The sequence below is a fragment of the Ranitomeya imitator genome, chromosome 2 (assembly GCF_032444005.1).
Source record: "Ranitomeya imitator isolate aRanImi1 chromosome 2, aRanImi1.pri, whole genome shotgun sequence".
Classification (NCBI taxonomy): domain Eukaryota; kingdom Metazoa; phylum Chordata; class Amphibia; order Anura; family Dendrobatidae; genus Ranitomeya; species Ranitomeya imitator.
The window spans coordinates 785496384-785514367 of NC_091283.1; the positions used below are offsets into that span (position 1 = coordinate 785496384).

At 48.6% G+C, this 17984-nt stretch overlaps 1 protein-coding gene across 1 annotated transcript in view; it reads right to left on the reverse strand.

Annotated features, from left to right (window-relative positions):
• Positions 1 to 2572, reverse strand: part of CCDC6 (coiled-coil domain containing 6) — a 54758-nt gene extending 52186 nt beyond the window's left edge. Inside the window, exon 1 of the mRNA XM_069753570.1 lies at positions 2189 to 2572. Within this exon, the coding sequence (XP_069609671.1) occupies positions 2189 to 2449 (261 nt within the window). The 5' untranslated portion in view covers positions 2450 to 2572. The remainder of the gene's footprint in view (positions 1 to 2188) is intronic.
• Positions 2573 to 17984: the final 15412 nt, after the last annotated feature.

The following is a 17984-nucleotide window of genomic DNA, read 5'->3' on the forward strand; positions in this document are numbered from 1 at the left end:
TACACGCTGGGAGGTGTAGTTCTCCAGCTGGGTGGGAGGGGTGTGCACGCTTGGAGGTGTAGTTCCCCAGCTGGGTGGGAGGGGTGTTCACGCTGGGAGGTGTAGTTCCCCGGCTGGGGGGGTAGGAGTGTGCACGCTTGGAGGTGTAGTTCTCCGGCTGGGTGGGAGGGGTGTGCACGCTTGGAGGTGTAGTTCCCCGGCTGAGGGGTAGGGGTGTGCACGCTGGGAGGTGTAGTTCCCCAGCTGGGGGGTGCACATGGGACACTGGGAGGTGTAGTTCCCCAGCTGGGGGGGTAGGGGTGTTCACGCTGGGAGGTGTTCCCCGGCTGGGGAGGGTAGGGGTGTGCACGTTTGGAGGTGTAGTTCCCCGGCTGGGGGGTAGGGGTGTGCACGCTTGGAGGTGTAGTTCTCCGGCTGGGTGGGAGGGGTGTGCACGCTTGGAGGTGTAGTTCCCGGCTGGGGGGTAGGGGTGTGCACGCTGGGAGGTGTAGTTCCCCGGCTGGGGGGTAAGGGTGTGCACGCTGGGAGGTGTAGTTCCCCGGCTAGGGGGTAGGGGTGTGCACGCTGGGAGGTGTAGTTCCCCGGCTAGGGGGTAGGGGTGTGCACGCTGGGAGGTGTAGTTCCCCGGCTGGGGGGGTGCACATGTGACACTGGGAGGTATAGTTCCCCAGCTGGGGGGGTAGGGGTGTGCACGCTTGGAGGTGTAGTTCCCCGGCTGGGGGGGTGCACATGTGACACTGGGAGGTATAGTTCCCCAGCTGGGGGGGTAGGGGTGTGCACGCTTGGAGGTGTAGTTCTCCGGCTGGGTGGGAGGGGTGTGCACGCTTGGAGGTGTAGTTCCCGGCTGGGGGGTAGGGGTGTGCACGCTGGGAGGTGTAGTTCCCCGGCTGGGGGGTAAGGGTGTGCACGCTGGGAGGTGTAGTTCCCCGGCTAGGGGGTAGGGGTGTGCACGCTGGGAGGTGTAGTTCCCCGGCTAGGGGGTAGGGGTGTGCACGCTGGGAGGTGTAGTTCCCTGGCTGGGGGGGTGCACATGTGACACTGGGAGGTATAGTTCCCCGGCTGGGTGAGAGGGGTGTGCACGCTTGGAGGTGTAGTTCCCCGGCTGGGGGGGTGCACATGTGACACTGGGAGGTATAGTTCCCCAGCTGGGGGGGTAGGGGTGTGCACACTGGGAGGTGTAGTTCCCAGTATGGTGGGGTGCACATGTGACACTGGGAGGTATAGCTCCCCGGCTGGGCGGGAGGGGTGTGCACGCTGGGAGGTGTAGTTCCCCGGCTGGGTGGGAGGGGTGTGCACGCTGGGAGGCGTAGTTCCCCGGCTTGGGGGGGTGCACGCTGGGAGGTGTAGTTCACCGGCTTGGGGGGTGGGGGTGTGCACGCTGGGAGGTGTAGTTCACCGGCTGGCGGGGTAGGGGTGTGCACGCTAAGAGGTTAGTTCCCCGGCTGGGTGGGAGGGGTGTGCACGCTGGGAGGTGTAGTTCACCGGCTGGGGGGGGTAGCGATGTGCACGCTTGGAGGTGTAGTTCCCCGGCTGGGGGGGTAGGGGTGTGCACGCTGGGAGGTGTAGTTCACCGGCTGGGGGGGGTAGCGATGTGCACGCTTGGAGGTGTAGTTCCCCGGCTGGGGGGGTAGGGGTGTGCACGCTGGGAGGCGTAGTTCACCGGCTGGGGGGGGTAGCGATGTGCACGCTTGGAGGTGTAGTTTCCCGGCTGGGGGGGTAGGGTGTGCACGCTGGGAGGTGTAGTTTCCCGGCTGGGGGGGTAGGGTGTGCACGCTGGGAGGTGTAGTTTCCCGGCTGGGGGGGTAGAGGTGTGCACGCTGGGAGATGTAGTTCCCCGGTTGGCGGGGTAGGGGTGTGCACGCTGGGAGGTGTAGTTCCCCGGCTGGCGGGGTAGGGGTGTGCACGCTGGGAGGTGTAGTTCCCCGGCTGGCGGGGTAGGGGTGTGCACGCTGGGAGGTGTAGTTCCCCGGCTGGCGGGGTAGGGGTGTGCACGCTGGGAGGTATAGTTCCCCGGCTGGCGGGGTAGGGGTGTGCACGCTGGGAGGTGTAGTTCCCCGGCTGGCGGGGTAGGGGTGTGCACGCTGGGAGGTATAGTTCCCCGGCTGGCGGGGTAGGGGTGTGCACGCTGGGAGGTGTAGTTCCCCGGCTGGCAGTGGGGGCAGGTGCCGCCCTGGGCTCCGCTACTCACTATGGTGACGCTGGCTTTCCGCAGGTCCCGGTTCTCCTCCTGCAGGGCCTTGCACTTGAGCTTGTAGGTCTCCAGCTCGATTTTCAGCACTTTGTTCTCCTGCTGCAGGGAGGCCAGGCGGTTAGTCAGCTCTTCAAGGCGAAATGGAGAGATGACGATGCCGGTCGACTTCCCGGAGGAAGGGGCTGAGGAGGACGTCTGCATAGCGGCCGAACTGTTTCCCGCTCCGTCAGTGTCACTCTCACTGGCGCTGTCCGCCATCGCCGAGGCTTATCACTGGGAGGAGGGATGACACAGGACAGGTGGCGGCGGCGGCGGAGAGCAGACACTCGCCCACCGTGTGAGCGCACACTGCACTGCGCACACTCTGCCTCACCAGAGAGCGCGGAGCCGGGAGAGAGCGACCGCTCACCACCAACTAAGTCACTCACCCACAGCGCCACCGTCCGGTCACTATGTGTACGACACGTGCGCGAGCCTGGGCCCCTGACGTTGCACGTGTATTTTTTTTCTGTCTGCCTTATTTTATCTTTATTAACTCATTAGGACGTTTTCTTTTTTCATTTTTTTCTCCCCTCCTTCCAAGAACCATAATTTTTTCTTTACTTTTCCATCAATGTAACCACATGAGGGCTTGTTTTTGGCATGGGGATGATTTGCAGTGTTAAATTTGACACTATTCGGTTTATCATATAATGTAAAGGGAAAAAAAATCCCAAGTGCGATGAAGTAGTAAGAAAGAAAAAAAATCACAATTCCGCCATTTGATTTAACCCCCGGCACACCGCGATCAAACATGACCGCGATGTGCCGGCGGTGCAGGGAAGCATCGCGCAGGGAGGGGGCTCCCTGCGGGCTTCCCTGAGACCCCGCAGCAACGCGATGTGATCGCGTTGCTCTGGGGGTCTCTTACCTCCTCCCTGCAGCAAGTCCCGGATCCAAGATGGCCGCGGATCCGGGTCCTGCAGGGAGGGAGGTGGCTTACCAAGTGCCTGCTCAGAGTGTGTCTGGGTTAGAGGTGTGGTTAGGGTTACCGTTGGAATTAGGGTTAGGGGTGTGTTTAGATTAGGGTTTCAGTTATAATTGGGGGGTTTCCACTGTTTAGGCACATCAGGGGCTCTCCAAACGCGACATGGCGTCCGATCTCAATTCCAGCCAATTCTGCGTCGAAAAAGTAAAACAGTGCTCCTTCCCTTCCGAGCTCTGCCGTGTGCCCAAATAGGAGTTTACCCCAACATATGGGGTATCAGCGTACTCAGAACAAATTGGACAACAACTTTTGGGGTCCAATTTCTCCTGTTACCCTTGGGAAAATACAAAACTGGGGGCTAAAAAATAAGTTTTGTGGGAAAAAGATTTTTTAATTTTCACGGCTCTGCGTTATAAACTGTAGTGAAACACTTGGGGGCTCAAAGTTCTCACAACACATCTAGATAAGTTCCTTTGGGGGTCTAGTTTCCAATATGGGGTCACTTGTGGGGGGTTTCTACTGTTTAGGTACATTAGGGGCTCTGCAAACGCAATGTGACACCTGCAGACCATTCCATCTAAGTCTGCATTCCAAATGGCGCTCCTTCCCTTCCGAGCCCTCCCATGCGCCCAAACGGTGGTTCCTCCCCATATATGGGGCATCAGCGCACTCAGGACAAATTGGACAACAAATTTTGGGGTCCAATTTCTCCTGTTACTCTCGAGAAAATACAAAACTGGGGGCTAAAAAATAATTTTGGGGGGAATTTTTTTTTTTTTTTACGGCTCTGCATTAGAAACTGTAGTGAAACACTAGGGGGCTCAAAGTTCTCACAACACATCTAGATAAGTTCCTTTGGGAGGTCTAGTTTTCAATATGGGGTCACTTGTGGGGGGTTTCTACTGTTTAGGTACATTAGGGGCTCTGCAAATGCAATGTGACGCCTGCAGACCATTCCATCTAAGTCTGTATTTCAAATGGCGCTCTTTCCCTTCCGAGCCTTCCCATGCGCCCAAACGGTGGTTCCCCCCCACATATGGGGTATCAGCACACTCAGGACAAATTGCACAACAAATTTTGGGGTCCAATTTCTCCTGTTACCCTTGGGAAAATACAAAACTGGGGGCTAAAAAATAATATTTGTGGGAAAAAATTTTTGTTTTATTTTTACGGCTCTGCATTATAAACTTCTGTGAAGCTCTTGGTGGGTCAAAGTGCTCACCACACATCTAGATAAGTTCCTTAGGGGGTCTACTTTCCAAAATGGTGTCACTTGTGGGGGGTTTCAATATTTAGGCACATCAGTGGCTCTCCAAACGCAATATGGCGTCTCATCTCAATTCCTGTGAGTTTTGCATTGAAAAGTCAAACGGCGCTCCTTCCCTTCCGAGCTCTCCCATGCGCCCCAACAGTGGTTTACCCCCACATGTGGGGTATCAGCGTACTCAGGACAAATTGTACAACAACTTTTTGGTTCCAATTTCTTTTCTTACTATTGGGAAAATAAAAATTGGGGGCGAAAAGATCAATTTTTTTCACAAAAATTATTTTTTATTTTTACGGTTCTGCATTATAAACTTCTGTGAAGCACTTGGTGGGTCAAAGTGCTCACCACACCTCTAGATAAGTTCCTTAGGGGGTCTACTTTCCAAAATGGTGTCACTTGTGGGGGGTTTCAATGTTTAGGCACATCAGTGGCTCTCCAAACGCAACATTGCGTCCCATCTCAATTCCAGTCAATTTTGCATTAAAAAGTCAAATGGCGCTCCTTCGCTTCCAAGCTCTGTCATGCGCCCAAACAGTTGTTTACCTCCACTTATGGGGTATCGGCGTACTCAGGACAAATTGTACAACAAGGTTTGGGGTCCATTTTCTCCTGTAACTCTTGGCAAAATAAAACAAATTGGAGCTGTAAATTTTTGTGAAAAAAAGTTAAATGTTCATTTTTATTTAAACATTCCAAAAATTCCTGTGAAACACCTGGATGGTTAATAAACTTCTTGAATGTGATTTTGAGAACCTTGAGGGGTGCAGCTTTTAGAATGGTGTCACACTTGGGTATTTTCTATCATATAGACCCCTCAAAATGACTTCAAATGAGATGTGGTCCCTAAAATAAAATGGTGTTGTAAAAATGAGAAATTGCTGGTCAACTTTTAACCCTTATAACTCCCTAACAAAAAAAAATTTTGGTTCCAAAATTGTGCTGATGTAAAGTAGACATGTGGGAAATGTTACTTATTAAGTATTTTGTGTGACATATCTCTGTGATTTAATTGCATAAAAATTCAAAGTTGGAAAATTGCGAAATTTTCAAAATTTTCGCCATGTTTCCGTTTTTTTCACAAATAAACGCAGGTAATATCAAATATATTTTATCACTATCATGAAGTACAATATGTCACGAGAAAACATTGTCAGAATCATCAGGATCCGTTGAAGCGTTCCAGAGTTATAACCTCATAAAGGGACAGTGGTCAGAATTGTAAAAATTGGCCCGGTCCATAACGTGCAAACCACCCTTGGGGGTAAAGGGGTTAAGGAACAATCAAATGTAACCATGTAAAGGCTCCAAGTGTAAAAGGAGGTATTGGAATATAAATTAAGGTGCCAACAATATTACAGTCCCATGTAATAGCATAAAGTGCACATAGTACACATGGTAATAAGGACAGGTTCAGGTCACCCACCAAACACCTGAAGTGCGTTTCACCAATGCTTCGTAAAGATCATTCATCATGTTTTTTTCGTATCTACTTTAGTCCTTCATTATTACAGAAGTGAAAACCAAAATTCTGATCAGTGTTAAAAAAAAACTTTTTAGTTTGTGTAGATTTTACTGACCCTATTTTAAGGTTCATACAATGTTTTAATCGCTCTTTATTGCATTTTAGAGGGAGGATCAGCATCTGATAAGTGGCAATACTAGAATGTATTTTTTACCCCATTTTGACAGAGCAAACCTTGATAGACCAAATTTTCTTGGTTTACTTAAAGCTTTATTAAAAGGGGGTGATTCAAATTTTCTTTTTTTTCTTAACCCTGCATTCACCATACACTTGTACTGTTTCGAGTCAATATGACCCAACCTATTAAAATGTTGCTTTTAGCTACTGTAAGTGTTTTATTTGAATACCTATTTCATTATTAAACTGTGTGTAAACATGGTTGATCATAAACAAATGAAAAATGAAATTAAAACTTAATTTTTATTTTTTTGAGAAAAAGGTAACACGGATCGACTCACTTGGCTACTTAACAAGGTAGTCATAGGAATGCTTTTTGTTTAAATTTTCAACTGGTTTACGAATACAGTCTTCATATACCAGTCCAAACAAAAAAAAAAAACATATTCAGTCTTCTTGACATAAAACAGCACTCATTATAGTCCTCATAACTGCAGGGTTTCTCCGCACAGGGTACAGAATTCAGCTCTCTTTACCAAGAGCCCAACTCTTAAGGTCAACTCCCTTCCAGAGTACACAGAACAATCTTTACGTCCAAAAGCTTCACTTTTACCTCCTGGACTCCTCCCTAGTGTGGAGATATTGTGACCAGCTGTCTTGCCCACCTCTTCAGCTATTCATAATACAAGTGCTTCTCATTAAATTAGAATATCATCAAAAAGTTATTTTATTTCAGTTCTTCAATACAAAAAGTGAAACTCATATTATATAGAGTCATTACAAACAGACTGATCTATTTCACGTGATCATTTCTGTAAATGTTGATGTTTATGGCTTGCAACCAATAAGAATCCGAGAGTTATTATCTCCATAAATTAGAATAATTAACAAAAAACACCTGCAAAGGCTTCTTAAGCGTTTAATTATTGTTACATTATTATTTATTATTATAGCGCCATTTATTCCATGGTGCTTTACATGTGAGGAGGGGTATACATGATAAAAACAGGTACAATAATCTTGAACAATACAAGTAACAACTGGTACAGGAGGAGAGAGGACCCTGCCCGTGAGGGCTCACAATCTACAATGGATGGGTGAGGATACAGTAGATGAGGATAGAGCTGGTCGTGCAGTGGTTTGGTCGATCGGTGATTACTGCAGGTTGTTGGCTTGCCAGAAGAGGTAGGTCTTCAGGTTCTTTTTGAAGGTTTCGATGGTAGGTGAGAGTCTGATGTGTTGTGGTAGAGAGATCCAGAGTAGGGGTGATGCGCGAGAGAAATCTTGTATGCGATTGTGGGAAGAGGATATAAGAGGGGAGTAGAGAAGGAGATCTCGTGAGGATCGGAGGTTGCATGCAGGAAAGTACCGGCAGACGAGGTCACAGATGTATGGAGGAGACAGGTTGTGGATGGCTTTGTATGTCATGGTTAGGCTTTTGTACTGGAGTTTCTGGGTAATGGGGAGCCAGTGAAGGGATTGACACAGGGAAGAGGCCAGGGAATAGTGGGGGGACAGGTGGATTAGTCGGGCAGCTGAGTTTAGAATAGATTGGAGGGGTGCGAGAGTGTTCGAGGGGAGGCCACAGAGCAGGAGGTTACAGTAGTCGAGGCGGGAGATGATGAGGGCATGGACTAGGGTTTTTGCAGATTCTTGGTTTAGCAATGTATGGATCCGTGAAATATTTTTGAGTTGAAGGCGGCAGGAAGTGGAAAGCGCTTGGATCTGCGGTTTGAAGGAGAGATCAGTGTCAAGGATTACCCCGAGACAGCGAGCTTATGGGACTGGGGAGAGTAGGCAGCCATTTACTGTAATGGATAGGTTCGTTGGGGGAGTCGCGTGAGATGGGGCAAAGACAATGAATTCTGTTTTGTCCATGTTAAGTTTCAGAAATCTAGCGGAGAAGATGGATGAAATAGTGGACAGACATTGAGGGATTCTGGTTAGTAGGGTGGTGATATCTGGCCCAGAGATGTAGATCTGTGTGTCATCAGCATAGAGATGATACTGAAAACCGTGAGATTCTATGAACTGTCCCAGGCCAAAAGTGTAAATGGAGAAGAGCAGGGGCCCTAGAACTGAACCTTGCGGGACTCCAACAGATAGGGGGCGAGGTGAGGAGGTGGTGTGTGAATGGGAGACACTGAATGTTTGGTCAGTTAGGTATGATGAGATCCAGGATAGGGCCAAGTCGGTGATGCCAAGGGATGAGAGGGTCTGTAGTAATAGGGAATGGTCCACTGTGTCAAAGTCAGAGGACAGGTCCAGGAGGAGGAGGATAGAGTAGTGTCGCTTGCTCTTAGCGGTTAATAGGTCATTGGTGACCTTAGTTAGGGCAGTTTCAGTGGAGTGGTGTGACCGGAAGCCTGATTGTAAGCAATCGAAAAGGGAGCAGTAAGATAGATGGGAAGACAGTTCAAGATGGACGTGTTGTTCCAGTAGTTTTGAGGCATAGGGGAGAAATGATATAGGGCGATGGTTAGATACAGAGGATGGGTCAAGAGAGGGCTTTTTGAGGATAGGTGTGATTGAGGCATGTTTAAAGCTTGAGGGGAAAACACCAGTTGTTAGTGATAGGTTGAAGAGATGGGTTATAGTTGGGATGAAGACTGTGGCGAGGTTTGGGATGAAGTGGGAAGGGATCGGGTCAAGTGCACAGGTGATGAGATGCGATCTTGAGAGTAGAGTGGAGAGTCGATCTTCTGTAATAGTGGAGAAGTTGGTTTTGGAGGTGGAGGGCTGGGTAGTTGGGAGGAAGGGCTCTGGGGGTTGTCGACTAAAACTGTCTCTGATGTTCTCAATCTTCTGCTTGAAAAATGAGGCAAAATCTTCAGCTGAGATGAGTGGGGAGGGAGGAGGTGCTGGGGGACGGAGGAGCGAGTTGAATGTATTGAACTGTTTAGGGTTGTGAGACAGGGAGGATATGAGAGATGAGAAGTAGGTTTGTTTAGCTGTGGCGAGTGTGGTCTTGAAAGTAGTGAGGGACTGTTTGAATGCAATAAAGTGCTCATTGGAGTGGGATCTTTTCCATCTCTGCTCTGCAGCCCTGGAAGCTCGGCTCGGTTCTTTGGTCAGGCTGGTGTGCCAGGGCTGTCTGTTGATTTTGTGAGCTTTGGTATGTGTGGGGCAACAGTTTTCCAAAGCTACAGCTATTGTGGTGTTATATAGAGTGGCAGCGGCATCTGCATTGTGTAGGGAACTTATTTCAGTAAGAGGGAGGAGGGATTCAGAGAATGAATGTAGATCATGGTGTTTAAGATTTCTGCGAGGGTGTGCAAGTTTGTGGGGTGGGGAATGTAGACAAGGAGTGGAGAGGGAAGAGAATGTGAGTAGATTGTGGTCAGAAAGAGGAAGAGGTGAGTTAGAGAGGTGAGATAGGGAGCAGAGGCGGGTGAAGATGAGGTCCAATGTGTGACCATCTTTGTGAGTGGCTGCAGAAGACCATTGAGTGAGGCCAAAGGAGGAAGTGAGAGATAGAAGTTTAGTGGCAGCTGAGATGGAAGTGTCAATGGGGGTGTTGAAGTCGCTCATGATGATAGTGGGGATGTCCGCAGAAAGGAAATGTAGTAGCCAGGTGGTGAAGTGGTCAAAGAAGGTGGTGGCTGGCCCTGGGGGGCGGTAAATGACAGCCAGTTGGAGGTTGGTGGGGGCATAGATGCACACAGAGTGCACCTCAAAGGAAGGGAGGGTAACAGAGGGTGGCAGTGGGATTGGGGTGAAGGAGCAGTTATCTGACAGGAGAAAACCAACTCCTCTGCCATGCTTGCTGCTGGGGCGGGGTGTGTGAGAAAGGTGGAAGCCACCATAGGAAAGTGCAGCATGAGAGGCTGTGTCAGAAGAGGTGAGCCAGGTTTTGGTGATGGAGAGGAAGGAAAGTTTGGTAGTAACAAAAAGATCGTGGATGTAGGAAAGCTTGTTGCAGACAGAGCGAGTGTTCCACAGAGCTCCTGTTAGTGGGACTGGGGAAGTGGGGGCTGGGCGAATGGGTATAAGGTTAGAGAGGTTAAGGAAATTTGTGATAGAGTGTATATGGGTGGGGATGTGGTGAGGAGGACCAGGATTTGGAGAGATATCAACAGCAGTAAGAAGGAGCAAAGAAAGTGTTAGCAGGTGGAAGCAGGAGAGGGCATGAGGTGGCTGTCTGTGCTTGGAGGCAGAAGATTGTATGTTGAGGAACAGTTCTGAGGAGGACGTGAAATGGATGAGGAGGATTGAAGAGGAGATGAACAGTTCCTTACTAGATGTAGGGTTAAGGGAGTTAGCAGAAAGTGAAGGATTATAGGAGTGAAAGTGAAAACAAACAGAAACATTGTTTACAGTGACTGGGCAGTTACCTTCAGTTCCCTTCAGTTCCAATTCTGGTTTTAATTCTAAATTAATCTTCACACTTCTAGGACACACTTCTAGGAATCACACAGCAGACTAAAGTCATTGCAGACTTGTACTATGCAATATATGTACAACTAAGTGCATTCAGGTGTGAAGCAGAGATGAGTGGTCTCTGCTCATCTTGGTCAGAGAATTAAGGGTGGATCAGATGCATACAATCAAGCCAGAGTAAGCAAGGTCATAAATAACACTGGAGTAGGCTGGGGTTAGCTGAAAGGCATACCATGTGAATGCTAGGAGCAGAGGAAAGTCTGTGTGGAAAGTTGGGTGATGTACTATGTGCACCTCATAGACAGACAAGGCAGGAGAGCAGGCTGGAGAGCTGGGTGCATGAACATACCATGTGAATGCTAGGAGCAGAGGAAAGTCTGTGTGGAAAGTTGGGTGATGTACTATGTGCATAATAAGGTCCCTTAATCTGTTTCAGTAGGCTCCACAATCACGAGGAAGACTGCTGACTTGACAGTTGTCCAGAAGGCAATCCTTGACACACTCCACAAGGAGGGTGTCACAATCCAATTTTGGATTTGTGGCAGATCTGGTTGCCTCAGTTTAAGACCTTTTTTCCTTTCTGGTCATCGGGGTTTAATGCAGTTTTTTCCCCCCGGTGGCCGCTGATGTTATTGCATTGCTGCTGGGTCAGCTGATGGTTGTGGTGACCACTCCCTCTATCCTTTAAGAGGTCACCTGGTTCATCAGCTGACTGTCGGTGTTAGTTCATTCTTCAGCGACCAAGCCGGGAGTAGGAGCTAGCTGGGAACTGTTGTTCTACAGCTGTGTCTATTGTATCTGGTGTTTCTTCCTGCTGTGCTGTGCCTTGCAGCATTAAGCTAAGTGTGGTTTTCCTTTTCCTTGTCTGTATACTCTGTTATGGTGATATTTTTACACTGGTGCAGTCCACCTCTCTTGGGGGGAGAGGGGGTCACTGATAGGGCCTACACAGGAGACAGGGATACGCTGGCGGCTCAGGCCTCCTAACCTTCATAGGTACCCCTGAGATAAGGGAAAGCCAGGGCCCCTTATAGTGGCAGGGACAGGTGCTGGTTCCAGTACGCTGTCCTGCCCCTTTATCGCCGTAATCGGCGTGACATTAACACAGACCTTCACATTTTTTCTGGTGAGCCATGGCTCAGATGCAGGCCTTTGCCCAACTGATTCAGACCCTCACCGACGAGTTTAAGGTGCTGCGTGGTGAGGTGGTGCAGCAGCTCTAGCAGTTGTTGGGGTTTTAGGCTTCGGCCCAGGTACATGCTCAACCAGAGCCCAAGATATCTCTTCCTGACAGGTTCTCTGGTGGGAGAGATACATTTTTGGTTTTTAAGGAGGCCTGTAAGTTATACTTTAGGCTCCGCCCTCGTTCATCAGGGAGTGAGGAACAACGGGTGGGAATCATCATTTCCCTTCTTAAAGGTGATCCCCAATCCTGGGCCTTCTCCCTCCCGACCGGTTCTCCATCTCTATGCTCAGTGGACGAGTTTTTTGCAGCTGTGGCGCTGGTATATGGTGACCCGGACGGCGTCTCCTTGGCGGAATCCCGACTCCGTAAGATCAAGCAGGGGGGCCGGACGGCGGAGGACTACTGTTCAGAGTTCAGGAGGTGGGCCACTGACACACAATGGAATGACCCGGCCCTTAGGAGCCATTTTGTGCAGGGTCTGTCCCCTAGGTTACAAGATACTCTGGTGCAGTACGCCGCCCCCAAATCGTTGGAGGCCGCCATGTCCCTTGCCATCCGGGTGGATAGATGCTTGAGGGAGAGGCACACACCAAATGTGCCCCCTATAGTCCTTGCTAGGGAGGAGGATACACCTGGGCAGGCTGACGAACCCATGCAGCTGGGAGGAGTTGGTTCCCAAACGGGGTTGTCTGGGGTTCGCCGTGGTGTGGGGGCATTTTTCTACTGTGGGCAGACTGGTCATTTTATCAATGTCTGCCCAGCTCGCACCCAAATACCTGTTCCATCTAAAAAGCCGCGTCCCATTGGTTGTGTGGAAGGAAGCGACCAGGGAGTGTATATTTCCTCCGTTTTCTCGTCTCAGTGTACTTTACCTGCTGAGGTGGTTGTTGGTGGGGTAACTGAGAATATTCCAGTGCTGGTGGACAGTGGAGCAGGAGTCAATTTGGTGAATGCTCAATTTGTCCAGACCCATGGCCTGATGAGTAGGTCGCTAGCTAGACCCCTAAGCATCCAGGCCATTGACTCTGTACTGTTCAGCCAGGGGACCATTACCCAAGTCATTGACAATATACTTCTGCATATAGGGGCTTGTCATGAAGAGTACCTGTCATGTTACGTGTTGGAGGGCATACCAACTCCCATTGTCTTAGGTCTCCCTTGGTTGAAAAGACACAACCCTGTCATAGACAGGCGGTCCAGAGAAGTAGTCAGCTGGGGTCAGTTGTGTGAGGACTGCTGCACTGGAGCTACGATCTCTGCCGTCCTTCTACAACCTACCCCTTCTTCTCCAGTGGGGGCAGTAGAGGTGCTTAAAGGAAGTAGGGGCAAGACTGTTCCCTCTCTACATTCTAACCCGGTATGTCAGAGACCTCTAAGGAGAAGGGGTCAGAGGAGGGTGGTGGTTCCCTCGGTGCATAGTGGGGGTGTGAGTTTGGTGACACAGGGGGACACCTCTATTGTCGGTTCTGTAAAGAGTTCACCATCTTGTGGCAGACGCATGCGTGAAAATAAACGTTCAGGTCCGGACCTGTGTGTGAATCACTACGTATGGGTGTCCACCAAAAATATCAGGTGGAAGGGTGGAACTGGAATCTGGAATTCGAGGGTAATCGGGCCATATCGGGTGTCAGCCATTGTCAGTCCGAAGACTTACCAGTTGGAGTTACCCTCAGTAATGCCCATACACAACTCATTCCACAGGTCGGCGCTCTGGAGATTTGTGCCGCCTACGTTGTTTTCTCCACCGTTCTGTGTCCACCGTAAACCTGAGGGTCAGGTGACTGGGGAGGTGAACTCTGGTGAATCGGGTCGTAGGAGCTAGCTGGGAACTGTTGTTCTACAGCTGTGTCCATTGTATCTGGTGTTTCTTCCTGCTGTGCTGTGCCTTGCAGCATTAAGCTAAGTGTGGTTTTCCTTTTCCTTGTCTGTATACTCTGTTATGGTGATATTTTTACACTGGTGCAGTCCACCTCTCTTGGGGGGAAACGGGGTCACTGATAGGGTCTGCACAGGAGACAGGGATACGCTTTCGGCTCAGGCCTCCTAAACTTCATAGGTACCCCTGAGATAAGGGAAAGCCAGGGCCCCTTATAGTGGCAGGGACAGGTGCGGGTTCCAGTACGCTGTCCTGCCCCTTTATCGCCGTAATCGGCGTGACAGAGGGTAAGCCACAAAAGGTAATTGTTAAAGAAGCTGGCTGTTCACAGAGTGCTGTATCCAAGCATATTAATGGAAAGTTGAGTGGAAGGGAAAAGTGTTGTAGAAAAAGGTGCACAAGCAACTGGGATAACTGCAGCATTGAAAGGATTGTTAAGAAAAGGCCATTCAAAAATTTTGGGGAGATTAACAAGGAGAGGACTGCTGCTGAAGTCATTGTTTCAAGAGCCACCACACACAGACGTATCCAGGACATGGGCTACAAGTGTCGCATTCCTTGTGTCGAGCCACTCCTGACCAATAGACAATGCCAGAAGCGTCTTACTTGGGCCAATTGGGAAAAGAACTGGACTGTTGCTCAGTGGTCCAAGGTGTTGTTTCCAGATGAAAGATGGAGGAAGAGTGGAGAGGCACACAATTCAAGTTGCTTGAGGTCTAGTGTGAAGTTTCCTCAATCAGTGAAGGGAAACTTGAAGGGAAGATGGATGGTGCAAAATACAGGGATATTCTTGAGCAAACCTGTTTCAGTCTGTCAGTAATTTAAGTCTGAGACAAGACAATGACCCAAAGCATACTGCAAAAGCAACTTTAGGGTGGTTTAAGGGGAAATGTCTAAATGTTTTGGAGTGGCCTAGTCAAAGCCCAGACCTTAATCCAGTTGAGAATCTGTGGCAGAGTTGAAGATTGCTGTTCACCAGAGGAAACCATCAAACTTGAAGGTGCTGGAGCAGTGTTGCCTGAAGAAATGGGCAAAAATCCCAGTGGCAAGACGTGGAAAGCTCATATTGATCTGCAGCTGTAATAGCTGCAAAAGGAGGCTTTGCAAATTACTGACTTTAGGGTAGTGAATTATTATGCACACTGAAGTTTTCAGTTATTTTTCCTTTTTGTTGTTTGATTCACAATAAAAAGAAAACCACATGTTCACAGATGTAGGCATGCTTTTTACATGAACTGAAGCAAACCCTAAAAAAACAGTGAAATTCCAGGTTATAAGGTAGCAAATTACTAAAAATGCCAATGGGGGTGAATTCTATCGCAAGACACTGTACCGTATATAATAGAGTATAAGCTGAGATTTTCAGCCCATTTTTTTAGGCTGAAAGTGCCCCTCTTGGCTTATACTTGAATCATTGTCCCAGGGTGTTGGCGGGGGAATGGGAGCGGCAAGGGATAGCGGCTGTCACATCATACTCACTCCCTCCTGGGACAGGCTCTGCACCTCCCTGGTTCTAAGATGGTTTTCGGCACTGGCAGCTCTTCCTGTATTCAGCGGTCACGTGGTACTGCTCATTAAAGTCATGAATATGGACGCGACTCAACTCTCATAGGCGTGGAGCGCATATTTATTACTTTAGTGAGCGGTACTATGTGACCGCTCAGCACTGGAAGGAGCTGCCGCCCTGGGACAACGGAGAAGCAGGGAAGTGCAGAGACCGCGCCAGGAGGGTGAGTATGACAGGGGAGGATGAGCCATGCGATATTCACCAGTTCCACCGCCGCACTGTGTCTTCCACGTCCTCTGGCTGTGACGTTCAAGTCAGAGGGCGCGATGATGTGGTTAGTGCGCACCCTCTGCCTGAACAGTCACTGCAGAGAGACGGAAGACTCAATGACGTGTGGCAGTGGAACGGGGACAGGTGAATATTGCAAGTGTCGGGGGCCTGAGCCAGCGGCGACTCCAGCACCTTGGCCCCCATAGCACGCCAGTGTCCCCGCCTGCTCAGGACACTGGCACCTGGCCCCCCAGCGACGAGAGGTGAGTATGTCATTTTTTTTTTAAATTGCAGCAGCAGCATTATATGGGGCATATTATTCTATGGAACATCTTATGGGGCCATCATTAACCTTTGTGCAGCATTATATGGGGTGTATTTTGTATGAAGCATCTTATAGGGCCATCATTAACCTTTATGCAGCATTATATGGGGCGTATTTTAATATGGAGCATTTTGTGGGGCGATTATTAACAACCTTTGTGCGGCATTATATGGGGCGTAGCTTTAGTATGGAGCATCTTATGGGGCTCATCATGAACTTTATGGAGCATTATATGGGGCGTATTTTGTATAGAGCATCTTATGGGGCCATCATGAACTGTATGGAGCATTATATGGGGCTCCTGATTCAATATGGATATTCAAAAACATTTAACCTACTGATGTCTCAATTAATTTTACTTTTATTGGTATCTATTTTTACTTTTGAATTTTACCAGGAGCTGCTGCATTTCCCACCATAGGCTTATATTCAAGTCAATACGTTTTCCCATTTTTTTGTGGCAAAATTAGGGGCCTTGGTTTATACTCGGGTCAGCTTATATTTGAGTAAAAGTATAAGGCAAGTCCACAAAATATGCCATAACTACGGTATTTATTATAGTCAGGTCACATCACTAGGATTCTGCTCCAACATTGTATTCACCTTTCTTTGTGCAATGAGAACACAGATACAGTTGAAAGCTGGACATGCCCCCATGTGTAGTTGTAAGAGAGTGTACAACGAAAGATGAGATTCCCCAGCGTTGTACACCATTTGTGATTAGAGACGGCAAAATACTGCTCAAACAGAACACTGCATAACTAGAAGATAGAGGAAGTGTTGCAGGCAGGACAGGTCCAAAGATATCAACGTGTTGAGGAGTTTGACGCCAATGAGTGAGACCGTGTGTTATCAGTGTGACACAAACAGGCGCCTGGGAAGAAATGGTACAGTTCACGCTGTTTTCAGGTGTTGCCTGCTGAAGGCAGCTCTCAACATTGTCGCTATTCCCAGGCCTCGGTACGTGTCACATGGACACACGGACTGCACACAGATGTGAAACACACACACAAACAGCAAATGGATGTCACACAGATGTCACATACGCACATACGGATGGCACATGGGGACGGGCCATGGATTTCGCTAGTACTGGTTTTTCCTGAACATGAATCACCAGGACATGTGAAGGCGGCCTTAAATGGTAAAACACAAGTACAAAACACAGAATAAACACAAAGTGTTACTAGGAACTATCATGACTAGCACAAATGTTACTCATTTCCTTGATTCCTTTTCTTTTATCTAAATTAATTACCGAGCAGCCAACACTCAAGGCGACCTGATGACAACAAAGTACTAGGGATGGTCGGACCCAGGGATGTTCGAGTCTGTCAGGTTTGGCCGAACTCTATAAAAAATTTCGGTTTGGGTACCATAACGGTACCTGAACTCAATCCCGAATCTGGACTTCTTTCAAATGAATTGGGGATCTGAACATGCATCTGTTCCCACGTTCAATATGACAGAGCACAAAACACTGGCTCTGATCGGCGGTAACCTTACTGACGTTACTGCTGGTCACAGTTATTGCAGTTCCCATGCTGCCACACAGATAACAGTGTGTGTGAGCCAACAGCTGTGACTGGCAGTGAAAAGTTTACCACCGGTCAGGCATCAGATGACGACTACTACTCTCATCAGCATACGCCTGGTCTCACTGATAGCAGTGAGAGCAAGCGTACGCTGATGCCAGTATTCACCAGCCAGCGCCTGTGCATAGTAAGAAATATGTCAGTGGCAGTGAGATAATGCAGCTCGTGCGTAGCTTACTACTGTATATGTGTATTTGCCCAATAAATAAATAAAAGAAAAAAATATGTGGGATCCCCCTTATCTATATTAACCAGCTGAGGGAAAGCAGACAGCTGGTGGCTTGTGTTAGTATTCTGGGAAGGGGCCAATATCCAGAATAGTTCACAGGCTATTAATATCAGCTCACAGCTGTCTGCGTGGCTTTTACTGGTTATTAAAATGTGGGGACTCCCAAAAATATAACATGGTGTTCTCCCTATATCTAATAAAAAGCAAAGGCTAAACAGACAGCTGCGGGCTGATATTAATAGGCTGGGAATGTCCATGGACTAAAAAGCACCAGCACTCAGCCTCCCCAGAAATAGCACATCCATTAGATTAGCCTCGGCTCTTTCCACTTGTCTTGGTACGTTGGCAGGTGGGAAAATAGTTTTGAGGTTGCTGTCAGCTATGTAATGTCAGCTGACATCAAACCCAGTGGTTAGTAAGTGTCTATCAGATACCCCCATTACTAACCCCCATTACTAATTAGACCTCAGAAAAAAATTATACTACGTACGTCTAAATAGTGATGAAAGTAAAAGTGAAATTTTTTGTGTAATCTTTCATCCTAAAAAATAG